This window comes from Schistocerca piceifrons, chromosome 4 (assembly GCF_021461385.2).
Source record: "Schistocerca piceifrons isolate TAMUIC-IGC-003096 chromosome 4, iqSchPice1.1, whole genome shotgun sequence".
Lineage (NCBI taxonomy): Eukaryota > Metazoa > Arthropoda > Insecta > Orthoptera > Acrididae > Schistocerca > Schistocerca piceifrons.
In genome coordinates, this window is record NC_060141.1 from 235948231 (window position 1) to 235975387 (window position 27157).

Consider the following 27157-nt stretch of genomic DNA (forward strand, 5'->3'; position numbering starts at 1 on the left):
GTTCATGGCACAACTTTTCCAAGAACCAGTCAAACTCTAAACAAGAAAAGAATCAAGCCAATCTTCCGACTGCCTGCAGAAATAAGAAACATATCTGGGTGCACATGGAAGATAACCTAGGCCTTCGAACATGTGAATTATATCATATTCCTTGGGAGTGTGGTAAATCATACATTAACACACATAGCACTGCATCTTAGTACACTGCACTCAACATATATACAATATAAGAGTCTGCCAGGAATGAAAATCAGCACCGACTGAGCACAGCTTAACAGACGGGCACACTTAGGTTTCCAAACGGCATCCCTTGTCTGCCTGTGAGAGGATTCTGGGACAGTATTGTTAAGGAGTCACCTGAAACATGATTAGCATCCAATCTCATTAACCGAGATTGGGGGAGGAGCATTTGTTCTCTGTGCTGCTTGATAACCTTCACTGAAAACTATACAACAGAAATGACAACATTTTACATTTCATAGGGAATTGGTGGACAGTGAGTGGGAGCTGCCAGCCATATAAATGAAGGGCTCTTTGAGGTGGCTATTGAGAGGTTTTAAGTATCTGCCATCGCTGATGACCGTGTCAGGATATGAACTGTGCCACATCGAAAAGCCACATACAGCAACAGATTGTGACAGCTTAACAATGTGATAAATTTCAGTGAATGTGTCTAGTGAAACAGCGGACCAAGTTAACACTATTTCCAGGTACCATTGTTACATCGGCAGAAATAGGTGCAGCAACAACTTCAGCTCTTGCCAAGAGTACGGTCTTGCATATCTTCAAAATGTGAGATCAGTGGCATCAATAAGGCTATCAGAGGACTTTCATATTAAACTGCCAAAGAAATATGTCAAAAAGACATGTCACATACTCATGATCATTCTGCCTCCCAGACGTGATATCTTTGTATCTGAGAGGAAGCCCTTAGCGAGTTTTGTAAGGATGGGGACATAACCATTCTCCCTCCTGGCCAAAGGAAATGCCACTGTGCTCCTGTGCAAAACCAAGTACATGGGAAAATGGCAGCAATCCTAATCGGCCAGGCTGGAAGAAAATTGACAGGGTTCAATCAACCATTAAAAGGAAGATGCCAACACTCATGGGACTCCTCTGGGTGTGAAGAAGTTGAAACCAAATGCACCAGCACTACCTCACCTGTATGATCTTCCAAAGATATACAAGTAATGTGTACTAATAAGGCCTACCATTAGTGCTACTGTGTTACCAACGTATGCCCTGCAAAATCTAGCCACCTTACTACATGCTCATGTGAGTCTCTGTAATTACATCAGAAATTCAGAAAAGTTTCTGGATATTTTAAGGACAATAAAACTGGTTCCGAACTACTAACTGGTGAATACTGACGTAGTTTCACCGTTCATCTCAAGGAGACACAAGCTTCACTCAAAGCAATGTTTTGAGCACCATATCTTAAGGTAGCTCTGTCACTGCTTAACAGCACTGTACTTCCTCCATGCTAGTAATTAATACGAATTTGTTGATGGGCTTCCAATGGCGGATTCACCTCTATCACCAATCATGGTGAACTTATACAAAAAATAATCTAAAGAAATCACACTAAAGGTAGCCGCACACACACCGAAGTACATCTACAGAAGTGTAAAGAAAATGTTTGTGGTGTGCCAACATGGTAGGAACTCTCTGAACAAATTCCTTGGCCTCTTAAACAAAATTCATAGCAACATAAAACTCATCATGGAGGTTGAGAAGAACAACTGTCTGTCATTTCTGGATGTACACATGCAGAATAAACCTGGCAGTATTTAATGCTATTTCAGTGGCTACACAATTGAGTAAAATTTACAAAGAACATGGCAGTATTAACCCTCTTACCAGTATGATTATGTATGCTCTCTGGCCTGGGTGCAAGCACTGATTTGGTTAGGAAGGGTTTCAAAGCCTTTGTATTGTTTCCTCAGGCAAGGGGCCAGGAACTTGTCTTTGATACCCTGGGTGCTAGCACTGGGACAGAGTTGACGCCAGAGCTGGTCCCACCTATGTCCTGTTAGGGACAGATATGGAGATCTTGCTGGTCACAGGATTACCTCAGCATCACAATGACAGCTCAGAGACCTGTAGTGTGTGTGGACGAAGCGCTGTCCTGTTGAAAAATCGCAACACAATACTGTCCCATTAGTGGTCACACATGACGACAAAGGGTGTCTGTGATGTATCTTTGAGCCATCTGAGTTCCATCAAACACTATGAGCTGTGACCTGAGGTCATACTCGATGGCACTCTACACCAAAGCATGAAGAGGCATATCACTCGGACTCTGCAAAATATTGGAAGAAAGGGACTTCTTCACAGGTCGCCGACATACTCTTTGATGATGGCCATCTAGAGTGGTTTAGAACTATGATTAACCATATCACTCTAAATCCACCTATGTGTGTCTTAGTGTTACTGGCAGCCTGTGCTTGGGATGGTAATTCCTACTCTGGCTAATGCTAGTCTCCAACCACTGATGCAAGATGACACAAAGTTGCAGGGAGTTCATTACATGTCCTCAGATGGCAGGCAGAAATGTCAAGGGGTTTCAATGTGATCAGTATACGATATGATAAGACGGTGGTCAGACACAATCAACTGAAATCTTTATGACAAGTACACCTACCCTCATATCTCCATGCAATACAACATCAGGCCACTATCACATCCAAATGTCCCACAAATGTGGATACTGCATGGTTCGACCAGCTAGCTGAATGGTCACTGACACTGGGGGCCCTTTCAAACTCTCTCAGGTGCTGATGATGTTATCTCTCATGAGTATATGGCATATCTATATCCCTTACAATGATCGCTCAACAGCTGACGCTTTTCATGCCTCTTATATACCCTATTAGGCTTGGTAACAACACTAAACACAAACACCAACAATGCACTCTGTGTTCTACAAGTTACAGACAATAGCAACTCAGATCATTTACATAGCAACCAATGTTGTGTCTGTGTATGAAAATACACTGACATCCAATCATGTCTTCTGGATGCTTCGCTTATTTTGTAGGGCTGTGTTACTTGCTAGTGATGAGATGCCATTACCATGACAGCAATTTTTTTGTGTGTCATTGTTGACACAGAGGGGAAAACTATATTTCTGAGGACAACCTAATGATGGTGCTGGGTTGTCTGGAAAGATCTTTGCTTCTAATGGCAGTAAGAGGGAAGATACGAAGAAGGAACTGAGGAACACGAGATGCGGAAACAAGATCAAAGGAAAAGCTCCCAGATTGCCCTTCTATTGCTGGTGCAGTCTCCACAAGAATCACCCCAGGCTCTGAACTGGAAAGGAATCAAGCATATCTTCCATTCAGCAGCAGATATAAGAAATCTTTTGAGAAATGTGAAAGATAACCTAGGCTTTCGAAAATCTGGAACATCTCCAATTCCTTGCAAGTGTTATTAAGTCATACATTGTCATACATTATACAGACACAGCACTGTCTGTGTATATTGCACTGAACATGCACACAATTTAAAATTCAGTCATGAAGGATTATCATCACTTGCTGAGCACAGCTTAACGGAGGAGCACACTTCAATTTCAGAAACACATCTGTTATCTAAAATGTCAAATCAGAAACACCTTCAGCCATCTATGTTACCAGTTTTATTTTATTTCTGCTACCAGTTTCAGCATTACACAACACTGCCCTCAGGCCCCTCTATTGAAATGTAGCCTTAATGCAGGGCAAGACAAGAGGACTGGACAGAGGATTGTGTGGCCCTGACCAACATGTAGGAGGAATCCCATCTCTCATACAATCGAAATAGTGCCTGCATACAGTATCTATAGACTTCTTTTTAACAATGTGATCCCTTCAATCATCACTTACAGACTGTCTCACAAATATTCAAACCAAACTGGCAAAAGATAAAAATCTGTGCCTGGGTCTAAAGGTTGTTTAGTGTAATGCCGAAAGTGGTAGCAAAAATAAAATAAAATAAAATTGGAAATACAGAGGGATGAAGGTGTTTCTGATCTAACATTTTATATTGAACAGCAAAGGTCCCACAACCATCCTGTATAAAGATAAGATGGACTTACAGAATCTTCTGTGATCAGTCCAGTGAATGGGTTTTGTGATAATATTGTTAAGGAGGCAACAATGTGAATCTCCATTGTACAGTGATATGATAACATAAAATTTGACTAGTAAAAATACAGGCGACAGCGCCAACATTTTCAATGTGGAAAAGTAGATCCCTCACTAAAAGGACAGGATATAATCATAAAAAACTGGAACTGTGACGATTGTACGTAGAAAACTATTAGGCCTAAAGTATGTAACATACCCGATTATAATGGACCTGAAGATAATGAAGTTCACAAAATCACATCTGAACCCAAACACACGAAGCAGAAAAACATGGACTGTGGCACAAAAAGCGCAGATGTATTTAAATCTTCGAAAAAGGAACACAGCAAAAAATCTTGCAGCAATGCAGATTTGATGGTGCCTGTTTTGAAATTGAATAAAACAAACAATGTATCAAATGCAACAGATAAAGAACAATATGGAGCACAGAGTCAAGAAATACGAAGAGAAAAACAACACACATCAGAATCTAATCTGATGGTTTTGGAAGAGGGAAGGCTACAAAAACGAAGATCCTGACAACCCAAAAAACATTAAAATTGAAGGCATAGAGTCAAGAAATACGTAGAGAAAAAACAACACACATCAGAATCTAATCTGATGGTTTTGGAAGAGGGATGGCTACAAAAACGAAGAGTCAAGAAATACGTAGAGAAAAAACAACACACATCAGAATCTAATCTGATGGTTTTGGAAGAGGGATGGCTACAAAAACAAAGACCCTGACAACCCAAAAAACATTAAAATTGATGGCATAGTGAAACCTGGAGCAAGATTCAACCAGATCCTCATCAACACTGAAGATTGCAGTAATTTGTCAAGGAGTGACTTCGCAGTTCTTATAGGTAGTTCCAATGATGTATACCATAATGAAATAGCTGCAGCAACAACAGCTCTGAAGACTACACTGGGCAGGTTAACAAACACCTCATTTAAAATACCTCATTGTTACGATTTAATTGAATCATCATGTGTAAACAGAGAAATAACCAAAGCTAACAAATATTTTGAAACAATATGCAAACAGTTTAAAAATGTAATGCTTGTAGATATTGAGGAATGTATCAGTTGTAACCATGAACCCTCTGACAATCTTAACTGCTTGAGAACTTGTCATACAAGACATGGTCGAGGCCTAAGTGGAATACTTAGCATGGTAAATAACAAATTATCTTGCATCAACAATTTGGAACATATGCCTCAAAACTCAGAACCAGTTCAGGGAAATGTATAAGGCTGACCAAGCCTGAAATGTGTCAGACTTGGTCAAAATCTGAAGGGGACACTAAAGTGAGCTGTGCACCAAATCTAGGTGGCTTGACTTTGCTGTATCAGAATGTACACAGACTAGGCAACAAAATATGTGAGCTGGAAGTAATTTTAAACTGTAAGCTTAAGAAGGTTTCTGTGCTGTGTATCAGTGAGCAATGGCTTTGGGACACTCAGATTTGTGCAGCAAATATACCAAACTTTGATTTAGTAAGTAGCTTTTGCAGGGAAACTTATAAATGTGGAGGTGTATGCATCTATGTTAGAAGTAATGTTAAATCTAAGGAGGTAAAACTTAGCAAGGTGAAGTGCGCAGAAAAAGATTTTGAATGTTCTATTTGTGAACTATCATTGCTTGCATCTATATGACCCCATCAGGTGACTTTACCCAATTCTTATATTATATAGATGATCTTTTAAATGATTTGAGAGGCAGGTCAAAATGCACAATAGTTCTTGGTGACTTAAACATTAATTTTAACAAAAGTAATAAGAGCATGGTACAATTATTAAATCTGTTTAACACATACAACACGCAACCTACTACAGTGTAGGAAATTACCTGATATGGGGATGGGTCTGAAACAATATTTGATCAGATATTTACCAACAAAGCTGTGAGTACAGTGTTGAAGTAACAGATACAGATACAGGCTTTTCTGGCCATATGGCTTTAAAAGTGATGATAAGGCATGAGAACAATAAGAAATACAAAGTCACTGAAAAATATGTACAAAGAAGACTTATTAATGCAAACAACATAAGGGTGTTTAATAGTATGCTAAAAGGGTGCAGTGAGGCATAGAACAAACTGATGATGCAGACAAAAAGTATGACTGTTTTCTCACTGATTATTTCCATTAAAAAGAATTAAAGTCAGTGAGAAGACAAACACATGGGTAACACAAGGGATTAAAAATCAGCAACCACCCTTAGAAACTTAAGCAAACATGCTAAAATAAATACAACAATAAAACCATACTATAGGAAATATAGAGGGGTCTATTTGATTTGATTTGATTTGATTTTTTATTGGTCCAGTTTTATCATACAGCACAAATTGTACAATTGATATTGGACAGGTCAAAGATAAGTTACAATAATGCATAGTATTAGCAATTAAAATTAGGTACGTACTACAATTAATTTTGTTACTTATTCAGAAATTCTCTGACAGAATAGAAACAGTGCTTTTTAGAAATGCCTTTAGTTTAGCTTTAAATATTGGATGAGTAGTATTTTTTATTTCCTCTGGTATCTTACTGTGTAGTATTACACCAATGTTAATTATGCTCCTCTGATATGTGGTTGTTCTGTGATATTTTTGATGTATATTTGATTCCCTTCTGGTACTATAGTTGTGTACACTTTTGTTCTGTAGCAGTTTGCCTGTTTTCGGGAGGTAGTCCCTAGTGAACAAGATAGTTTCATAAATGAATAAACTTGGAACATTTAGGACACCAAGCTCAGTAAAATGGGATTTACAGAACTCCATCTTTTTAAGGCCACAAATTATTCTTAAAGCTCTCTTTTGCATTCTAAAAACCTTTACACTGTGAGTTGATTATCCCCAGAAAATGATCCCATATCTGATTAGTGAGTGGAACTGTGCATAGTATGCCTGCAGTACTGTTGTTTTGCTTGTTGTAGCCTTTAAAATTCTTAGGCCATAGCAAACAGATGATAGTTTTCTACACAAGTTATTTATATGTGTGTCCCACTTTAAGTCTTGCTGAACCCAAAGACCCAAGAATTTTGTGACACATTTGCTAGGGGATCATTTTTTAATTGGGCTTGAATAGACATTTGATTAGTTGGAGGAATTAAATGAAAATCGACACACACAGTTTTTTCAGTATTTATAACTATAACGAGTTTGTTTTTTGTGAACCACTCAGAAAGTCTTTTCATAGAACTTTCTGCTGTGGACCGCAAAGTTTCTGGACTGGATCCAGTGAGCAATATGCTGGTGTCATCGGCAAACAGGATAGTTTTTGTGGGACTCATATATTCAACTAGTAGTGGACCTAAGACTGAGCCCTGTGGTACACCATATTTTATTGGTAATTCCCTAGAAAGAAAGGAGTTGTTTCTTGTTTTATTCATTTTGTTGAATTCATACTGAAGTGATACTTCTGCCTGCGGTTTTTTAGGTATGAACACAACCAGCTATGTGCTACACCTCTTACTCCTCGTCTTTCTAATTTTTCGAGCAGAATGTTATGGTCCAGGACATTGAAGGCTTTTGATAGATCTAGAAAAATACCTGCAGCTACTTTATGTTGATCAAGGGATTTTAAAATGCAGTCTAACAATTCGAAAATTGCTGTCTGTGTAGATTTAGACTTTCTAAAACCATGTTGTTGTACAGTAAGAGGTGCATATTTATTTATGAAACTTAAAAGCCTGTCATAGAAGAGTTTTTCTAGAATTTTTGAGAAGGAACTTAACTGTGACACGGGTCGGTAGTTTGATATTTTTTCAGAAGAACCTTTTTTTAGTAGTGGTGAAACTTTTGCTATTTTAAAAATATCTGGGAATACACCAGTTTTTAAAGAGAGGTTGAAAATTTTTGACAAGGGGTTTGCTATGTGATGAGCATATGCTTTTAATATGAAATCACGTACTTCATCAAGACCACTTGACATTTTATTGCTTAATGATTTAATTTTACTTATAATTTCATTGGGGTTTGTTTCATACACATACATAGAAGCAGTCGAGATCACTGACTTACTGGAGAAACTTGGGACTGGTCCTTGACAGTGTACTTGAATGAGGTCTTCAGCTAGTGAGGTGAAGTACTCATTGAATTTTTCCACAACTGAATTTGGGTCTGTGACTTTTGAGCCTTCTAGTGTTAATGATACATTCTTTTTCTTTGGCACTGAGCTACAAGTTTCTTTCTTTATAACTCTCCATGTGGATCTCATTTTGTTAGATGAGTTTCTTATCAAATTGTCATTCCACATAATTTTTGCCTCTTTGACTACTCTACCGTAGATTCTTTTGTAGGCTTTTCAATAATCTGCGAATTCTTGGGTTACTCTACATTTCTACCAAGAGTACTGCAAAAATCTGTTTCTCTCACTGGAAATTTTTTTGCCTTTAATTACCCATTGCTTATTATTGTTAGATTTTACTGTTTTTACTACTTTTGAAAATGCTACATTAAAATAGTGAAGAAAGATGCTCTGAAAACTCATGTACATGCTATCAACATTGTTCTGAGTGGCGACGCTTTCCCAGTTTTCCTTCGCCAGTAAGAGATTAAAAATTCTAATGTTATCTTCAGAAAAGGTTCTTTTTCTCAACTACTTTTCCGGAACTGTTACTACTTATTGGCATTTCTATACACAGCAGCTGTGCCTCATGATCACTATAACCCATGCTCAGTATTCTGCTTGTGAATCTGTAAGTTGTTTCTGAGATGAATATTTGGTCAATAATGGAATTTGTGCATTCTGTTAATCTTGTTGGACAGTGTATTGTGGGGATCATATTGAATGTGTTGGTCATATTTATCAAAGCATCTCTGCTGCTGCTGTCTTTTGAAAAATCAATATTGAAATCCCCACAAAGCACTATCTTCATATTTAGTGTACTGATCCTGTTCAGCAGAACCTCTAGTTTATTCATGAAGACTGACAGGTTTCCATTTGGTGCTCTGTATATGTTAATAACTATGAAATTAAGCTCTGGCAGTTTGGTAATGGAAAGTTCAAAGTCTTTTTCAATTGAGTCAATATAACTTTTACTGACATCACAGAACTTTATTTGTTCTTTCACAAAGATAGCAGAGCCACCATGTTTGGAAAACTCTTGGCTAAAATGACTTGCTAATCTATATCCTGAGACTGAGGTTAATTTTACTTCGTCATTTTGTAGTCAATGTTCAGTAATGCAAATTATGTCTATGTTTAGTGCATACTGGAGTAGTGCTTCCAACATGGAAATTTTATTTGTGAGTGACTGAACGTTATGGTGTAGTATAGCAAAATCTGGGTATTTAGTAACTTTAGTTGATACGGTTTCTGATTCTTTATCTAATGGCATTTCTAATACAGCACTTACCCTAAAAAATTTTCTGTATCTTTCTTGTGTGTGGCTTCTGTTTGCTGGTGGCAATCAGCAGGTGAGTTAACTTCTGGAGCTTGTATAAGTTTTGCTTCATCCAAATCTGTCCTCATCGGTTTAAACCATTTCGTAATTTTCGTTTGGCTGACGACTTGATTGATTGTTTCTTGCCTAATCGGTTTAAACCACTTGGTAATTTGCATTTGGCCGATGGCACAGCTTGGAACTCATCTAAAGCACTTCTTAATCTCCATTTGTTTGTCACTTATACTTTTTACTTCACTCTTCTTCGAAATGCGAGTACATATTTTTTCGGCTAGTAATTTCTTTCCTGGCGTATTTAAATGAAGCCCATGGACTGTATGGAACCTTCGCTCCAATCTGTTTATGTCTACAATATCGACATTCTTAAAGTTAGTGCATATTTCAGTGATACACTCGTTTGCAACATTAATTTCGCGGTTCGCACACGACCAGGGTGGTAAATCATGACGATGCGGGATGTTCACAAAGAGTACATTTGTGTGGCTTAAATTATTTAAACATTTCCTCATTTCTGTAATCACGTTGTGTGTCTCGTTTCTACAGACATCGTTTGATCCTCCTATTAACACGGCTAAATCGTCTTTATTCAAACTAGCTACGCCAGTTGATGTTAGGTCCGTTATTTCACTCAATGGAGCCCCTGGCTTTATGAAACCAGATGCCTTGAAACTACATGTTCTCATCAACATTGCGGAAATTTTACGGCCGTGACTATCACATAACACACACTGTTTTGTGTTTCACACTTTTTGTAACCGGAGCATTTCAGATTCTTCTTCTCACCTTAGTGTTGTTTTTTTGCCGCACGTATTCTAAATGTTCTTCAGTTTGCAGTTTTGCTGGAGATACATTTTTAATGTAGTTTCCTTTGTTGCATTGAAGTCTGTGGGAGTGTAGGTGTGCACACTTATTTTCGGAGTTATCAGAATATCTCCTGACGCAGTATTTTCACTGTTTGGCCTACTTACAACATGCAACAGTTTGCCTACTTTTTTTTCCAACTTTTCAACCCTTTCCGACGTGTTCACTGAATCCACGGCAGAAAGCACTTCAAAAGAGTTTTTTTGCACTAAATTTTCACTGTCTTTCACATCTTTTACCTTCTGAGTACAACTTCCTTCAGTCATTCTCTTCCATTTTCCCGAAACCGAGTCTTCTTTCTTCATTAGCATCTCACGTTTTTTAGATTGTAGTTTACTTATTTCCACCTTTTGAGCGTCTATTGTAAACTGTTGACTGGATATCCGTTCATTCAGCTTCTGTATTTCAGTCTTACAACTTGCACAAGTTTTCCTTTTACTACCGAAATTTATGTTTTTTCGTGGAGGCACATTATACACATCTAATCTTCAGCACTCTTCTGTAGCACCACATTTTGAAAGCTTCTATTCTCTTCTTGTCTAAACTATTTCTCTCCCACATTTCACTTCCATACATGGCTACACTCCATACAAATACTTTCAGAAATGACTTCCTGACATTTAAATGTATACTCGATGTTAACAAATTTTTCTTGCCATTGCCAGTCTACATTTTATATCCTCTCTACTTCGACCATCATCAGTTATTTTGCTCCCCAAATAGCAAAACTCCTTTATTACTTTAAGTGTCTCATTTCCTAATCTAATTCCCTCAGCATCACCCGACTTAATTCGACTACATTCCTTTATCCTCATTTTGCTTTTGTTGATGTTCATATTATATCCTCCTTTCAAGACACTGTCCATTCCGTTCAACTGCTCTTCCAAGTCCTTTGCTGTCTCTGACACAATTACAATGTCACTGGCGAACCTCAAAGGTTTTATTTCTTCTCCATGGATTTTAATACCTACTCCGAACTTTTCTTTTGTTTCCTTTACTGCTTGCTCAATAAACAGACTGAAGAGCATCGGGGAGAGTCTACAACCCTGCCTTACTCCCTTCCCAACCACTGCTTCCCTTTCATGTCCCTCGACTCTTATAACTGCCATCTGCTTTCTGTACAAATTGTAAATAGCCTTTCGCTCCCTGTATTTTACCCCTGCCACCTTCAGAATTTGAAAGAGAGTATTCCAATCAACATTTTCAAAAGCTTTCTCTAAGTCTACAAATGCTAGACACATCGGTTTGCCTTTCCTTGATCTTTCTTCTAAGATAAGTCGTAGGGTCAGTATTGCCTCACGTGTTCCAACATTTCTACGGAATCCAAACTGATCTTCCCCGAGGTCGGATTCTATCAGTTTTTCCATTCGTCTGTATAGAATTCGCATTAGTATTTTGCAGCTGTGACTTATTAAACTGATAGTTCGGTAATTTTCACATCTGTCAACACCTGCTTTCTTTGGGATTGGAATTATTATATTTTTCTTGAAGTCTGAGGGTATTTCGCCTGTCTCATACATCTCGCTCACCAGATGGTAGAGTTTTGTCAGGGCTGGCTCTCCCAAGGTTGTCAGTAGTTCTAATGGAATGTTGTCTACTCCGGGTGCCTTGTTTCGACTCAGTTGTCTTTCACTGCTCTGTCAAACTCTTCACGCAGTATCATAGCTCCCATTTCATCTTCATCTACATCCTCTTCCATTTCCATAATATTGTCTTCAAGTACATCGCCCTTGTATAGACCCTCTATATATTCCTTCAACTTTTCTGCTTTCCCTTCTTTGCTTAGAACTGGGTTTCCATCAAAGCTCTATATTCATGCAAGTGGTTCTCCTTTCTCCAAAGGTCTCTTTAATTTTCCTGTAGGCAGTATCTATCTTACCTCTAGTGAGATAAGCCTCTACATCCTTACATTTGTCCTCTAGTCATCCCTCCTTAGCCATTTTGCACTTCCTGTCGATCTCATTTTTGAGACATTTGTATTCCTTTTTGCCTGCTTCATTTACTGCATTTTTATATTTTCTCCTTTCATCAATTAAATTCAACATTTCTTCTGTTACCCAAGGATTTCTACTAGCCCTCGTCTTTTTACCTATTTGATCCTCTGCTGCCTTCACTATTTTATCCCTCAAAACTATCCATTCTTCTTCTACTGTATTTCTTTCCCCCATTCCTGTAAATTGTTTCCTCATGCTCTCCCTGAAATCCTGTAAAACCTCTAGTTCTTTCAGTTTATCCAGGTCCCATCTCCTTAAATTCCCACCTTTTTGCAGTTTCTTCAGTTTTAATCTATAGTTCATAACCAATAGATTGTGGTCAGAGTCCACATCTGCCCCTAGAAATGTCTTACAATTTAAAACCTGGTTCCTAAATCTCTGTCTTACCATTATATAATCTATCTGGTATCTTCTAGTATCTCCAGGGTTCTTCCATGTATACAACCTTCTTTCATGATTCTTGAACCAAGTGTTAGATATGATTAAGTTATGCTTGCACAAAATTCTACCAGGCGGCTTCCTCTTTCATTTCTTACCCCCAATCCATATTTACCTACTATGTTTCCTTCTCTCCCTTTTCCTACTCTCGAATTCCAGTCACCCATGACTATTAAATTTTCGTCTCCCTTCACTATCTGAATAATTTCTTTTATCTCATCAATTTCTTCATCATCTGCAGAGCTAGTTGGCATATAAACCTGCACTACTGAAGTAGGCGTGGGCTTCGTGTCTATCTTGGCCACAATAATGCGTTGACTATGCTGTTTGTAGTAGCTTACCAGCACTCCTATTTTTTTATTCATTATTAAACCTACTCCTGCATTACCCCTATTTGATTTTGTATTTATAACCGTGTATTCACCTGACCAAAACAATTGTTCCTTCTGCCACCGAACTTCACTAATTCCCACTATATCTAACTTTAACCTATCCATTTCCATTTTTAAATTTTCTAACCTACCTGCCCGATTAAGGGATCTGACATTCTATGCTCCGATCCGTAGAACGCCAGTTTTCTTTCTCCTGATAATGGTGTCTTCCTGAGTAGTCCCCGCCCGAAAATCCGAATGGGGGACTATTTTACCTCCGGAAATATTTTACCCAAGAGGACGCCATCATCATTTAATCATACAGTAATGATGCATGCCCTCGGGAAAAATTATGGCTGTAGTTTCCCCTTGCTTTCAGCCGTTCGCAGTACCAGAACAGCAAGGCCATTTTGGTTAGTATTACAAGGCCAGATCAGTCAATCATCCAGACTGTTGCCCCTGCAACTACTGAAAAGGCTGCTGCCCCTCTTCAGGAGCTACACATTTGTCTGGCCTCTCAACAGATACCCCTCAGTTGTGGTTGCACCTACGGCACGGCTATCTGTATTGTTGAGGCACGCTAGCCTCCCCACCAACCGCAAGGTCCATGGTTCATGGGGGGGAACAATAGCATAGGAAAATGTAAAACCAAGACCCATATTTTCAAAATTAAAAGTGACGGTAAAGCGATAGAAGATGCTCAACAGGTAGCCAATATATTCAATGAACATTATGTGAACATAGCCCTGAACCTAATTAAAAGTCTGTTCAATTCAATTAACAAAAACATAACAGTACCAACTTGTGAAAAGACAATGTTTCTGTACCCAGTAACAGAATGTGAAGTTACAAATGCTATTAATAAACTAAAAAATAAAATGTCTTGTGGTACTGACAGAATTCCAGAGAACGTAATCAAATTTAGTTCTACCAGTATATCACCTAACTGACATTATTAATACTTCTTTCAGGACAGGGGTGTTCCCATCAAAACTAAAACTCTCCATAACAAATCCACTTCACAAAAAGGATAGTACAGCTGACATCAATAAATAATTATAGGCCAGTGTCATTATTGTCAGTTTTCTCTAAAGTAATTGAAAGAGTAACGTATGAAAGGCTAGCTGACTTCCTAAATAAAAATAAAATACTGACTAATGCTCAAAATGGGTTTAGAAAGAAGAAAGAACAGATCCACAGAAACGGCAGTCTTCCAATTCATGAAAATAGTTCTAAATGCCTTGGACAAGAACGAATTAAGCTGTGGAATATTCTTAGATTTATCTAAAACATTTGATTTAATCAGCCATGACTTATTGCTTATGAAACTAGAATGTTATGGGGTCCAGGGACTTGCCTTCAAATGGCTCAAGTCTTATCTCTCTGATAGACAACAGCAAGTATAAATATGACATGAAGGCAAAGAGTATCTTTCAGATTTCAAAAAAACTAGCTATGGAGTGCCCCAGGGTTCCGTGTTAGGCTCTCTGTTGTTTTTCGTGTACATAAACGATTTGCCAAACCATCCGACAGTTGCAGAAACGGTGATGTTCGTTGATGACACTAGCATTTTTATTAAAGGGATACACTGAGGATGGTCTACAGCAGAGTGTCTCTAGGACAATAAATGAGACAGGAAAATGGTTTAGTGATAATGCTTTGATCATAAATAACAATAAAACGGTATTGATGAATTTCAGTAATATTAAAAGTAAAGCTAGAAGAAGAGTAAAAGCCGAGTTAGGGAACTATGTTACTGCACAAGCTCCATCCACAAAATTCCTCGGTATATGGATGGACGAGCACTTGATATATGGGAAAAGCGTCTAGAAGTTTTGAGTAAAAAATTATGTAAATGCTGCTACAGCCAAAAGACATAGAACAAACAATAGAAGACATTTAAAAATAACAAAGGAGAGAATATGGTGAACATAGATATAAAAAAAGGGGGAACATCATGGAAAGCAATAGACAAAAAATGGGGTGACTGTAAAATGGAGATAAGAAACTGTTTAAAAGTAGCACACACAAAAAGCCACACACTGCGACAATTAAAAGAACACAAGGCACAGTATGAATGGAGCATAAAAGGTATTGACGGATGGCGTAGCATACAACAAACACTGACGGCGAACCTCAAGGCAGTACACAATTAAAATCACACCTCTTGACGCACAGGAGAAACAGCACTAAACACAACACTGATGTGGCACACTGACGATGATCAAAACGGAGGATCTGCCAGGCAGAAGGAGATGAGGGAGACCGGAAGAAGGGAGGGAGGGAGGGGAAGAGAGGGGGGAGATGGGCAGGGAGCGTGCTGGAGAGGGCCAGGTAGGGAGGGATGTGGGAAGGAAAGAGGCAAGTACGGGGTGCAGGGTCTCAGGGGGAGGGGGGGGGGAGGAGGAAAATCCGCTCTGGGAGAAGGATGGGAGAGGAAAAAGAAAAGGGGCCCTGGAGGGGGGGGGGGGGGGGGGGAACAAGGCCAGGTTATAGTTGGAAGGAAGGGTAGATGTCACGGCGAAGTTCATCATCCGGGAGGGGGAGGCGCTGGAAATTGCCCTGATGAAGGAGATGGAGGGTGTGGAGGTGGAGAGAGGGAGGGATACAGCGATAGAGGCGTGGCAATGGGCGGGGGGTGGAGAGGAAGGAGGAAACCAGAGGGTGGGGGGATCAAGCCTGCGGACAAGGTAAAGGATGCGGAGATGTTGGAGGAACAGGAGGAGGTGGGGGAAGGGGATCAGTTCATACAGGAGCCGTGTGGGGGAAGAAAGGCGGATACGGGAGGCAAGGCGGAGCGCATGGCGTTCCAGGATTTGGAGGGCCTTGTAAAAGCGGGTGGGGGCGGAGATCCAGGCAATGCTGGCATAACAGAGGATAGGACGGATGAGGGATTTGTAGGTGTGGAGGATGGTAGAAGGATGCAATCCCCATGTCCGGCCAGACAGGAGTTTCAGAAGGCGGAGGCGGGAATGGGCTTTCTGCTGGACGGTGTGGAGATGAGGGGTCCAGGTGAGGTGTCGGTCGAGGGTGAGGCCAAGGTATTTCAGGGAGGGGGTGAGCTGTATGGGACGACCATAAAAGGTGAGGTAGAAATCATGGAGGCGAAAGGAGCAAGTGGTGCGGCCTATGATGATTGCCTGGGTTTTGGAGGCGTTGAGACAGAGGAACCACTGGTTACACCAAGTGGTGAGCTGGTTAAGGTGCGTTTGGAGGGTACGTTGGGACCGTTGAAGGGTAGGATAGAGAGCCAGGAAGGCGATGTCATCAGCATATTGGAGAAGGTGGACTGGTGGGGGTGGCTTGGGCATATCAGCCGTATACAAGTGATAAAGGAGAGGGGAGAGGACAGAACCCTGGGGAATGCCAGCCGTGGGATAAAAGATACGGGAGTTGGTGTTGTGGAGTGACATAGGAAGGACGGTACGAGAGGAAGGAAGCGACCAGATGGACAAAATTGATAGGCAGGGCATAGGTTTGGAGTTTAAAGAGGAGACCGGGATGCCATACTCGGTCATAGGCATTTTGGAGGTCAAGGGGAAACAAAAATGGCGGAGCGACGGGAGTTGAGCTGGATGGACAGAAGGTGAACGAGGTTTAGGAGTTGGTCTTCAGCAGAGAAGGAGGGTCGGAAGCCACACTGGGTAAGGGGGAGGAGGTGGTGTTGAGCAAGGTGCTAGTGGATACGGTGGGAGAGGATGGATTCAAAGACCTTACTGAAGACGGAGGTGAGGCAGATGGGACGATAGGAAGATGCGGCAGAAGGGGGTTTGTTGGGTTTGAGGAATAAGAGGATGTGGGAGGTCTTCCACAGGTCAGAGTAGAAGCCAGTAGAGAGGATGACATTATAGAGATGGGCGAGGACAGTCGGGAAGGAATAGGGGCTTTCTTGAAGGTGACGGTAGGTGATACAGTCGTGACCAGGGGCTGTGTTGCGTTTGGACCAGAGGATAAGTTTAATGTCTTGTGCTGTGATGGGAGTGTTTATGAAAGGGGTTCCCTGCAGAGTATCATGCAGAGAAATATGTAAAGAATTTAAAATAATGACTCCTCCTAACATATACATCTATGAATGTGTATGCTTTCTGAAAGCTCACCAGGAATTTTCAACATTAAATAATCAGGTTCATAACCATGAAACAAGGAAAAAGGATAATTTTTCACAGAGACACCCACAAAGGAGCACTCTACCAAAAAAGTGTAAACTACCAGCCCAAAATACTTTCTAGTGCATTGCCTTCTACAATAAAGAAAATTAAAGAATTCCATAAATTCAAGGTAGATCTTAAACAATTTTTACTAACACACAGTTTTTATAGCATTGAAGAATATCTGAATATGGAAAAGTAATATTATTTATATATACTGATATAAAATATTTGTATTTATTATCCAAGTTTTTGAAACAAATTAAAGATAAGAAACTATATTGTAATTGACTACATCCATACAATGTATATTGTTTACAGATGAATAAAGAGATTGACTGATTGATTGAACTGAAATTTCTGTTACAAAAAATCTCGTTAATCAAGACAGGAATCTGCTCTTCATTTTGCTTCGAAATCTTTATTGGAAGTTATAATTTGGAGGAAACAATTTTCTGGTTACAGAGCGGCTTTTATGGGGATTTAGATGTTCATTGCCACCATGGACTATGTAAGGAGATGGACTGAGACCCCCTGCCACAAGATGAAAGGGAAGAACATGCTTTCCAAAGTGTCGCATACTCACTACAGCCAGACAGGGCAAGAAAAAAAGAGATTCTATAAAAAAAATTAATTACACAATTTCCCATGAGTTAAGCCCAATCTCAACTATGATATACCATAGCTCTCTATGGGGAAGAAAAGCGGCACCTAGTGGATAGCAGGAAACACAACTTGCATCACCACCATTCTGTGTAGAAGTGATCCACAAAATTACTCTCCAGTGTCACTGACATCCACCTCTTCAGATTATTAGAATATATTCTTTGCTCAACCATAATGAGGTATTTCAAACAGAATTACCTCCTCCATGTTGATCAGTACAGAGCACAGCTTCCAAGAACACGGATCATCAAAACAATTACGTGAATGCAGCTTTTCGTACCTTCTGAAACACATTTGACTCAGCAGAACACCAATGCATATTAACAAAACTACAGTCCTATTGGGTAGTATATAAAATTTCTGACTACAATGAGGATTTGTTGGTCAGGAGGACACAGTATATCTACGACGGAGAGTTATTGATGGATGAAGAAATAACTTCACGTGTGCCACAGGAAACTGTGTTGCAACCTTACAATGCCTGGCAGAAAACATTAATAGTAACCTCAGATATTTTGCACATCTATAGTAATCTATAATTAAGTACTATCTAAGAAACCCTGCACAAATATCCACGTGTATTTATTTTGACAGCATTTCAATGTGACACACGGCTGGCAACTTGCTTTAAATGTTCGGAAATATACGACTGAACTCCACAAAATGTAAGAACATAGTATCAATGAGTCACAACTGGAGTAACACAACCCACGCAAATACATGGGAGCTTCTATTACATAATGGAGATTCTAGGTTGGAATATCAACAATATAAGGAAAAGATAGATTGGCACTTACTGTAAAAATGACACATTAAGATGCCGACAGGAACAATGAAAATACACTTACGCATTAGCTTTCGGTCATAGCCTTCATCAAAAATAGAAACACACATATTCTGGTTCGAGCTGCCGGAGATGGCGGTCATGTGTGTGTGTGTTTCCTTTTCTGATGAAGCCTGCGACCGAAAGCTAATGTGTAATTCTCTTTTTGCTGTTCCTGTCTGCAACTTAACATGTCATCTTTACAGTAAGCAGCAATCTATTTTTTCCCTTATATTGGATCTTTTATTAAGTACACGAATATATTAGCTGGCAATATTTTGTCATTCATATTCTGTATAATCTGACATACAAGTTGAAAAACAGTATGTTCTCTGGAAAGAAACTTTGGAAATCTGAATTTTGACCAAGAATTGTACACAGTGTTTCAAAGTGATCTTTACAGTGTTGATCACACACCTGGCTGCCCTCAGGTTTTCATTACATGCATGATACACAGTCCTGTAACAAGTGCATTTTGTTGATGGATGTAGAATACATAAAATACATACATACATACATTAATCCTTGTTCCATAGATCATGAATACGACATTTCGTAATGATGTGGAACGTGTCACTTCAACATAAGTTTTCTTTACCCAAAATAATTAATTAATTTTTTTTCAGTTACTACTTCATATCTAAGAATTCATCTATTAAGTAAAAGGAGTTGTCATTCAGAAATTCTTTTAATTTGCTTTTAAATGTTGGTTGGCTATCTGTCAGACTTTTAATACTATTTGGCAAATGACCAACGATTTTTGTGGCAGCATAATTCACCACTTTCTGTGCCAAAGTGAGATTTAATCCACTTTGGCACAGAAAGGGGTGAATTATGCTGCCACAATATCTTTGGTCATTTGCCAAATAGTATTAAAAGTCTGACAGATAGCCAACCAACATTTAAAAGCAAATTAAAAGAATTTCTGAATGACAACTCCTTCTACTCAATAGACGAATTCTTAGATATGCCTTTAAATGTCCCAAGTAGAAATTTAAGGGATTAAGGACAGGCGAACAAAGAGACCATGATATCAGACCACTTGGACCAATACATCACTCACTGAACATTTGTGTCAGACACTATTGTACAGGGTGCAGAAAGTGAGATGGTGCCCTGTGATTCATAAGCCACATCCACTGTCTTTCTACAATGGTAACACTCTTCAATAGTGCAAGTAATCTGACACACACAAATTAGTGATAAATAATGAACTATTAATCTGCTTGCTAAATGTATGTTCCCATAAGTCAGTCACTTCCAATTCCTACTCACAAATTGATACTGAAGTGAAACTGATGCCTTGCTTCCAAGATCACTCTAGGATTTGCATCTGCCCACACATGGCTATTGTGGTAAAATATCATTGAACTCTATACAAATCACACCTTATCCATCAACAAAACAAAAGCTGTGAACTGCAGATTTACACTTATTAGAATCCACAGTCAGATCAGTAATCTGGCATGGTGGTCTTATGGTCTGACAGCTTACACACACTGCAATGGACATGATAAGTAACTGCTTATGCAGAACAGGACGCTTAACAAGTGTGGTTTAGATGCCTTTAACAGCTTCAATTCTCCATGCACTGGCTTCAGCATCATCTGTGACTTGCCACAACATTCACACCTCCATAAAAGGCATGCGAAATATGTGATGTCAACTATGATTCCATCTCTTTGTTATAAATGATCCATGTCTGAAAGCTACTGGAACAACATTTTTTCATATGGAATGGGACCTCAGGATATTTAATTTCACAATTATATTTTAACTCCAAACAATCACCAATTTTGTGCGACGGCAGCACAAACTCTAAACAATACATATTGAATGGCTGATGTATGAGACTGTTCCAAGTCTTACGAAGGACCACACTCGAAAACTATATAAAGACACAAACAAACACAATCAATAAGAAATGAACAACTGACATCCCCAAAGCAAGTAAAATGCCCCACACCTCAACAACTACATTTTTCCTGATGTGTGTTTATATGACTTTTTCATAGTTTTGTACAGTGCTATTCCTGTAAAAATATGGGATATCTAAAAAAAAGAGCCTTTTTATGTACTTTCACTAAGACATCTACTGAATACAAAAGTGTGTGTGTAAGTGTTAAAAGGTTTTTATGAAACTCACCATTTTCTGATTTCCTGACAGGCACAATCAAATACGAATGATCTCTTCTTTCCTGGTCGACACACATGAAGGGCTTTACAATGTTCAGCACCTTACGAAAAATAAACTGATGGAATTCTTCACAATGACATATTTCCTCTTTACTTAATGTGTACAGTTTGTGAGTGTTCCTCACTGTTACTTTGAGTTTCCCTTCTGAAGAATATAATGGAAATAGAAAGTCCTGAAATGAGAACAATTTACCTTTAGAGGAAATGTTTACCCCATTTCCCTTATTACAACTAACAATACAATCACAAACACCGTATTACTGATGATGATGGTGGTGATGGTGAAGATGATGACAATGATGAAATGAGTCATAAAATCTTTGTTAGAAGCACATTCTTTGGTATATTTGTGCACACATTCACCCTCATCAAAACTTGAAACTGTGAATACTTCCTTTTCCGTACAGTTATAGTACAAATACATTAATCTGGGTACCACTGGAGGGTATTAGCGGAGTCAATTGACATGAACTGAAATAACAGGAATCCTTCAACCCTCCCACTCTTGCACCAGACAAAAGGGCACAAAAGTGTCAGAGCAATTAACAACAGTAACACAACTTCTTTCTGTGTGTTTTACACGTGAATGAATATAAATCAGTCACATGTATACACTAAAGGTATGAACTTAAAATTTAATGAAAAGTACAAGTTCGATGGATTTATCACAGATCAACAATAAACGCTCAACTATAGAAATATATTATAAGCAGTAATACACAAAAAATGTCTCTGAAGCACCAAACATGTGAGAAACTGTCATATGAGTGTAGCTCACTATTCACCATATGGTGCTGGGCAACAGACGTGAGCATACAAATGTCAGCAAATTGTTCAATTATTGAGTCAGGAGAATTTTGTTTCTGTACCGTTCGTTTACAATTGGCTGAAAAAGTGATAGAGATACTTTGGATAAAAAGACCCTTGTTTTTAACACAGTGAAATTCTACAGAAACAGCTTCACTTTAAATAATAATAAAATACTATCTTCTAAGGTTGAACATCACAGTGCTATACAGAACATGATCCTACTGAAGGTGGTATGCCACTGTCTTCTTTCAAACTTGATCCTACTTACTCAGACAGTTATAAGGAAACCTACAGCTTAATATGGGCTCTCTATCATGTTGTGTTTTGGCATTTCTTTCTGTTAACAAAACATTATCAGTGAAGAAAATAACAGAAAAAATATTAGGGCCGACTGGGGACTGAACCCTGGATTTTTCCATGGTAGTCTCACAATTAGCTGCTTACTTTTTATTGACTGTAGATTACTCTGTGCTCATCTAAAATTTATTTTATGACATGTTTACAGACCATGATGATTATTGTTTAGATTTATCTTGTAGCAGATGTGGGTCCACATTTAAATTCAGATTATTTATATGCAAAGGAAGAAATGGTGTCTCATTACTGCCTGTTGTACTTACCATATATTTTTAGATTATACTCTCACATATATTTAATAACTATATATTTTAAGTTTTACAGTGGAGTAATTAATGCTCAACAGTTTGAAGATTACTTGGAAAAGAAATGGCCCCTCTGTTGGGCAAGTCTCTAACGCCATACTTTTCAAGCTTGATCAGAAAAATCTCATCAAAACCTTTGATCATGAAGAATGTCAAAGTCCATTAAAATTCATATTATTTCTCTTTTATCTTATGGGTTTAGCAAGCAGTTAATGCACTCTTGGACAGCAGTTATCAATGATCTCTCATTTCTGAATCCAATTTATTCCTTACATAAGATTTTATGTTTGTTTTTAAATTACACAAGTTTGTCGTGTATAAATTTGGAATGCATGAAATAATCATACAGTAATAGGAATGTAGTAATTTATGTTTTTGCTCTCACTTTTCTATAAATTGGAATTACCTTCAGCTAAGTAAAACTGACTGCTTCAAATGAGTAATCACAGAGTGTCATTGTGGTAATACTATCAATGCCTGCAGAGTATAAACTTTTAAATTATTTTATTCCATTTGCTACTTCATTTTATGTGGCAGTACTGATCTGCATTGACTAACTAGATGTGTTTCTTTTACAGTTGTCACACTGACTATTTTAATTAATTTTTGACCTTTTCATATTTTCCGTACCACCAGCAAGGAAGTTATTTATGTGCCCATTGCTTTTAATGGCATATAAAATTTTTATTTGTATCTGATTGTGTTGCATTTTTACATGATGAACCGTTTGCAACAATTTGTTTTTATTTTCTGTGACACTTCACACACCCTTACTTTATCTGTTGAATTATATAATATGTATTCACCATTACGCATTAATTTTGATTTTCTAATTGTTTTGTGTAGCATTTAATTTGTTGTTTTGCACAATAAGGTTGTCCTTAAACTGAAGGTTGGTTTGAACAACACAATGCTTTACTGGTTCTATTGGAAGCAGTATGCCATTGCCTTCCTCTGACCTTCCAATTGACTTACTCATCTGGTTAGAGGGTGACAAATTGTGTAACATGGTGTATATTGAGGTCTGTTTAAAAAATTCTGGAACATTCATAATTTCACACCAATGGTGTGTAGGTGTGAAATGCAGTTGGCATCCCTGCACACGCCCGTGTTTAATATTTAACTGCCAGAAGTTTCACTGTTGTATGCCTGTTAGTTATTGTTCAGCACTCTATTGAGTAGAATGTTGTGTTACACAGTTTGCGAATTTCGAGCTAGAGGAGTAATGTGTCTGCATTAAATTTTGCATGAAACCCTTTACAGAGACACATCAAATGATGTTGGAAGCCTATGGTGATGAGTGCTTAAGCCTTATTAGGTGTTACAAATGGCTGGCACAGTTTAAAAATGGCTGAATGGAAGTTAAGGATGACCCTCATTCAGGACAACCTTCGATGTCTACCAACGACACTTGTGCAGGTATGTCAATGAAACTGTGTATGCCAATCGAAGACTGACTGAGAGATTGCAGAAGAATGTAACATTTCAGTTGGATCAAGTAACGAAATCCTGACACATCACCTCGGAATGCAACATGTTGCCATCAAGTTCGTCCCATGGCTCACGAGTCAAGACGAGAAAGACTTTTGCCTTGCAATCTTTGAACAGCTTTTGGATCACGCAAATGAGAATGAGATGTTTCTCAAGAGAATCATAACTGGTGATGAGGTGTTGGTCTATGATTATGATATTCAGACAAAGGTTCAGTCTTCATAATGGGTTGGGCAAGATTCTTCTAGACCAAAAAAATCTCATCAGGTTAGGTCAAATATCAAAGCTGATAAGTTTTCTTTGACTTTGAAGAATTTGTTCAGCATGAATTCGTGAAACAGGGACAAACTGTTAATCAATGGTACTATTAGGACATGTTGTGATGCCTGCGAGAAAATGTGAGAAGGAAACAGCATGAAAAGTGGCTCTTGCATCATGACAATGCATCTGCATATTCATCCCTGTTGGTGCTTGACTATTGTACAAAAAACAAAATCACTGTGCTGCCTCATCCTCCGTACTCTCCAGACCAGGGCCCCTGCAGATTTTTTTTTTTTTATTTTTTTATTTATTTATTTATTTTTTTGCCCCCCCCCCCCCCCCCCCCCACACAGTTGAAAACACCACTGCAAGGACAAAGATTTGCAATGATAGTCAAGATAAAAGAAAATTCTCAGAAGGCACTCCGCTATCCAGCAAGTGGTGTACCAGGACTGCTCCCTGAAGTGGGAACAGTGTTAAGAGCGGTGTATCATTTGTGGAGGAGAGTACTTTGAAGGAGACTATGCGCAGTAAGCGAAAGGTAAGTAAAGAAAAATTTTGTCGACAAAGTTCCAGAATTTTTTGAACAGATCTAGTATATGCAGACTGGGCCAACAAATGAAAATTTGTACCAAGGCCAGAATTCAAACCTGGGTCTTCTGTGCACTAGGCAGATGTGCTAGCCACTATGCCTCTTGTATAAAAGCACACAAATTGGATCTGTCTTGGTATTTTACTGCACCTGGATTATCTAAGGATACAATGCTAAAAATGACTGGACAACCACTAGAATTTGATTAGCATATGATTCTAATAGTTGAGAATAGCTGCAGCCTGCACATATATATCATGGATATTTGAGACTTGAAAAGGTCTCTGGAACCGTATTGTTTCATTTGATTAAACCACCTACATGTGGGTCCTGGCAGGATCCCCATTTAATTTGATGCTAATGTGCTATTAAAAACAGATGGAGAGCTTCTGCAATGCTGTTTGAGTTTAGGATGATACCTAATCAGAAGAGTCAAGAGTGGGAATTTGGATTGAGGAGGGAGGCATGCTATAGTAGTCCTGGCAGTTTAACAAAGCCACTGTGCCAAGGTGGTGTAATGGTTATCGCATCTGTGTAGTGAACAGGAGACCCGGGTTTGAATCGCAGCCATGGTACAAATTTTCATTTATCGCTTCAGCCTGCATCCTGCATATGTAAATCATATATGTTTGAGACTTGATACAGTTTCTGGAACTATATAGTTTCATTTACCATGGATTCCAAACTACAGTGCAGCTTGGCACTTTTCACATCAACAAGTCTCTAGCAGAAGTAAAAGAAGTAATGAAATCAGAAAAAAATACAAGGAAGAAGTGAGGATTGACGGTCAGAACTTAGTATGTGTAATCTGACATTCACCAACATAGCCAGCAAGTCATGTCTCTGTGTAACCCATATGAGGATTTATTAAGTTATATAATTTAAGGGTTAGTCTTTTCTTCTTGTTGTGACAGTGCCATGACATTTAACAGTGCCGCCACGACAGTACGCGCAAACGGCAATAGAAGCGCTCCGCAACTCGGCTGAGCGTGGGAGCGCCACCTAGCTACGAACGGCGCCAGCCGCATGTCACGGCACGGCAGTCGAATAAGAGATACTGAGTTGTTATCATGTAACAAGCTATTGTTTCTAAGTGAGTGTGTTTGAATATCCACGCAATTATTGGTGATTAAAGGTTATAATACTTATTGGCGACGAGGTCGGATATTTTCACTGCATTGTGGATTAGTGTGTTCGTGACGGGGCAGACATGAAACAGCTTATGCAAGCGCTCATTGTACAACAAACACAGCTGATGGCTGCTATTCAGGCACAACAAACACAGCTGATGGCTGCTATTCAGGTATTGTCGACGTCGCTTACTCATCGTCTGTCTTCCTCTTCACCGCCTCCATTCCCTCATTACGACGAGGCCGCTGAAGATTGGGAGAATTATGAGAAGCGTTTGCGGCAACACTTTTTGGCTTTCGGCGTTGTCGATGCTCCTATGTGTAAGTCGTTATTTCTACCTTGGATTTCCCCATGGATCTATTAGCTGCTATCTCAATTAGCCCCTCTGCGGGAACCTGCCTCTCTGTCCTTCCAAGAAATGTGTGACTTATTGTCTAACTATTACTGAAAAAACACCCATGTCATTGCCGCCCGCGTGGCATTCTACCGGCGTCGTAAACAGCCCCATCAATCTTACCGGGCTTGGGTGGCGGAACTACATGGTCTGAGTAGGAAATGTCAGTTTGTCACGGACATTCATCATGAGTCTTATGCTGATTCAATGGTTAGGGATGCTATTCTATGGCTTGCTCCTGATAAAGAAGTTCGGCAATGTGCCGTAAAACTGCCAAACCCGTCGTTGTCGGAAGTTCTAAGCATCGCTCAATCCTTTGAAGTGTCTCATGCTGCTGGCGCGCAAATAGACACATGGTGTGATGTAGGCGCTGTACAGTCAACTTTCGACACGGACAATTTGCCTGTTTCACAGGAGAACGAAGATGTGGCGGCGGTTCACTCACGTAAACAACGTTGCGTTGGGCCGCAACGCTCGCAGCGAAAACAGCAACCACAGACGCAGGTTCATTCCGCACTTCCTTCTTGTCCACGTTGTCTCGTACAGCATGACAGGGCCGCGTGTCCAAAACGTTGGGCCACATGTAATTCATGTAGGAAAAAAGGCCACATTGCTTCTGTGTGTCAGTCCCCTAAAGTTCCTGTTGACAAGGACGAGGCATCGGACATGGATGTTAACTGTGTGCTTTCTCAAACAAATAAGTTGTTTGTTACTGTTCGTGTTCTGGATAAAGACATTCGCATGCAAGTGGACACTGGCTCTGCAGTAACTCTCATTAATTCTCGCACGTATTTG

At 39.2% G+C, this 27157-nt stretch overlaps 1 protein-coding gene across 7 annotated transcripts in view; it reads right to left on the minus strand.

Annotated features, from left to right (window-relative positions):
- Positions 1-27157, minus strand: part of LOC124795481 (endoribonuclease Dicer-like) — a 428130-nt gene that overhangs the window by 151082 nt on the left and 249891 nt on the right. For all 7 annotated transcript variants that reach the window (XM_047259520.1, XM_047259523.1, XM_047259524.1 and 4 more), the window contains exon 14: positions 20972-21194. In XM_047259520.1, coding sequence (XP_047115476.1) covers positions 20972-21194 — 223 coding nt within the window. The remainder of the gene's footprint in view (positions 1-20971; positions 21195-27157) is intronic.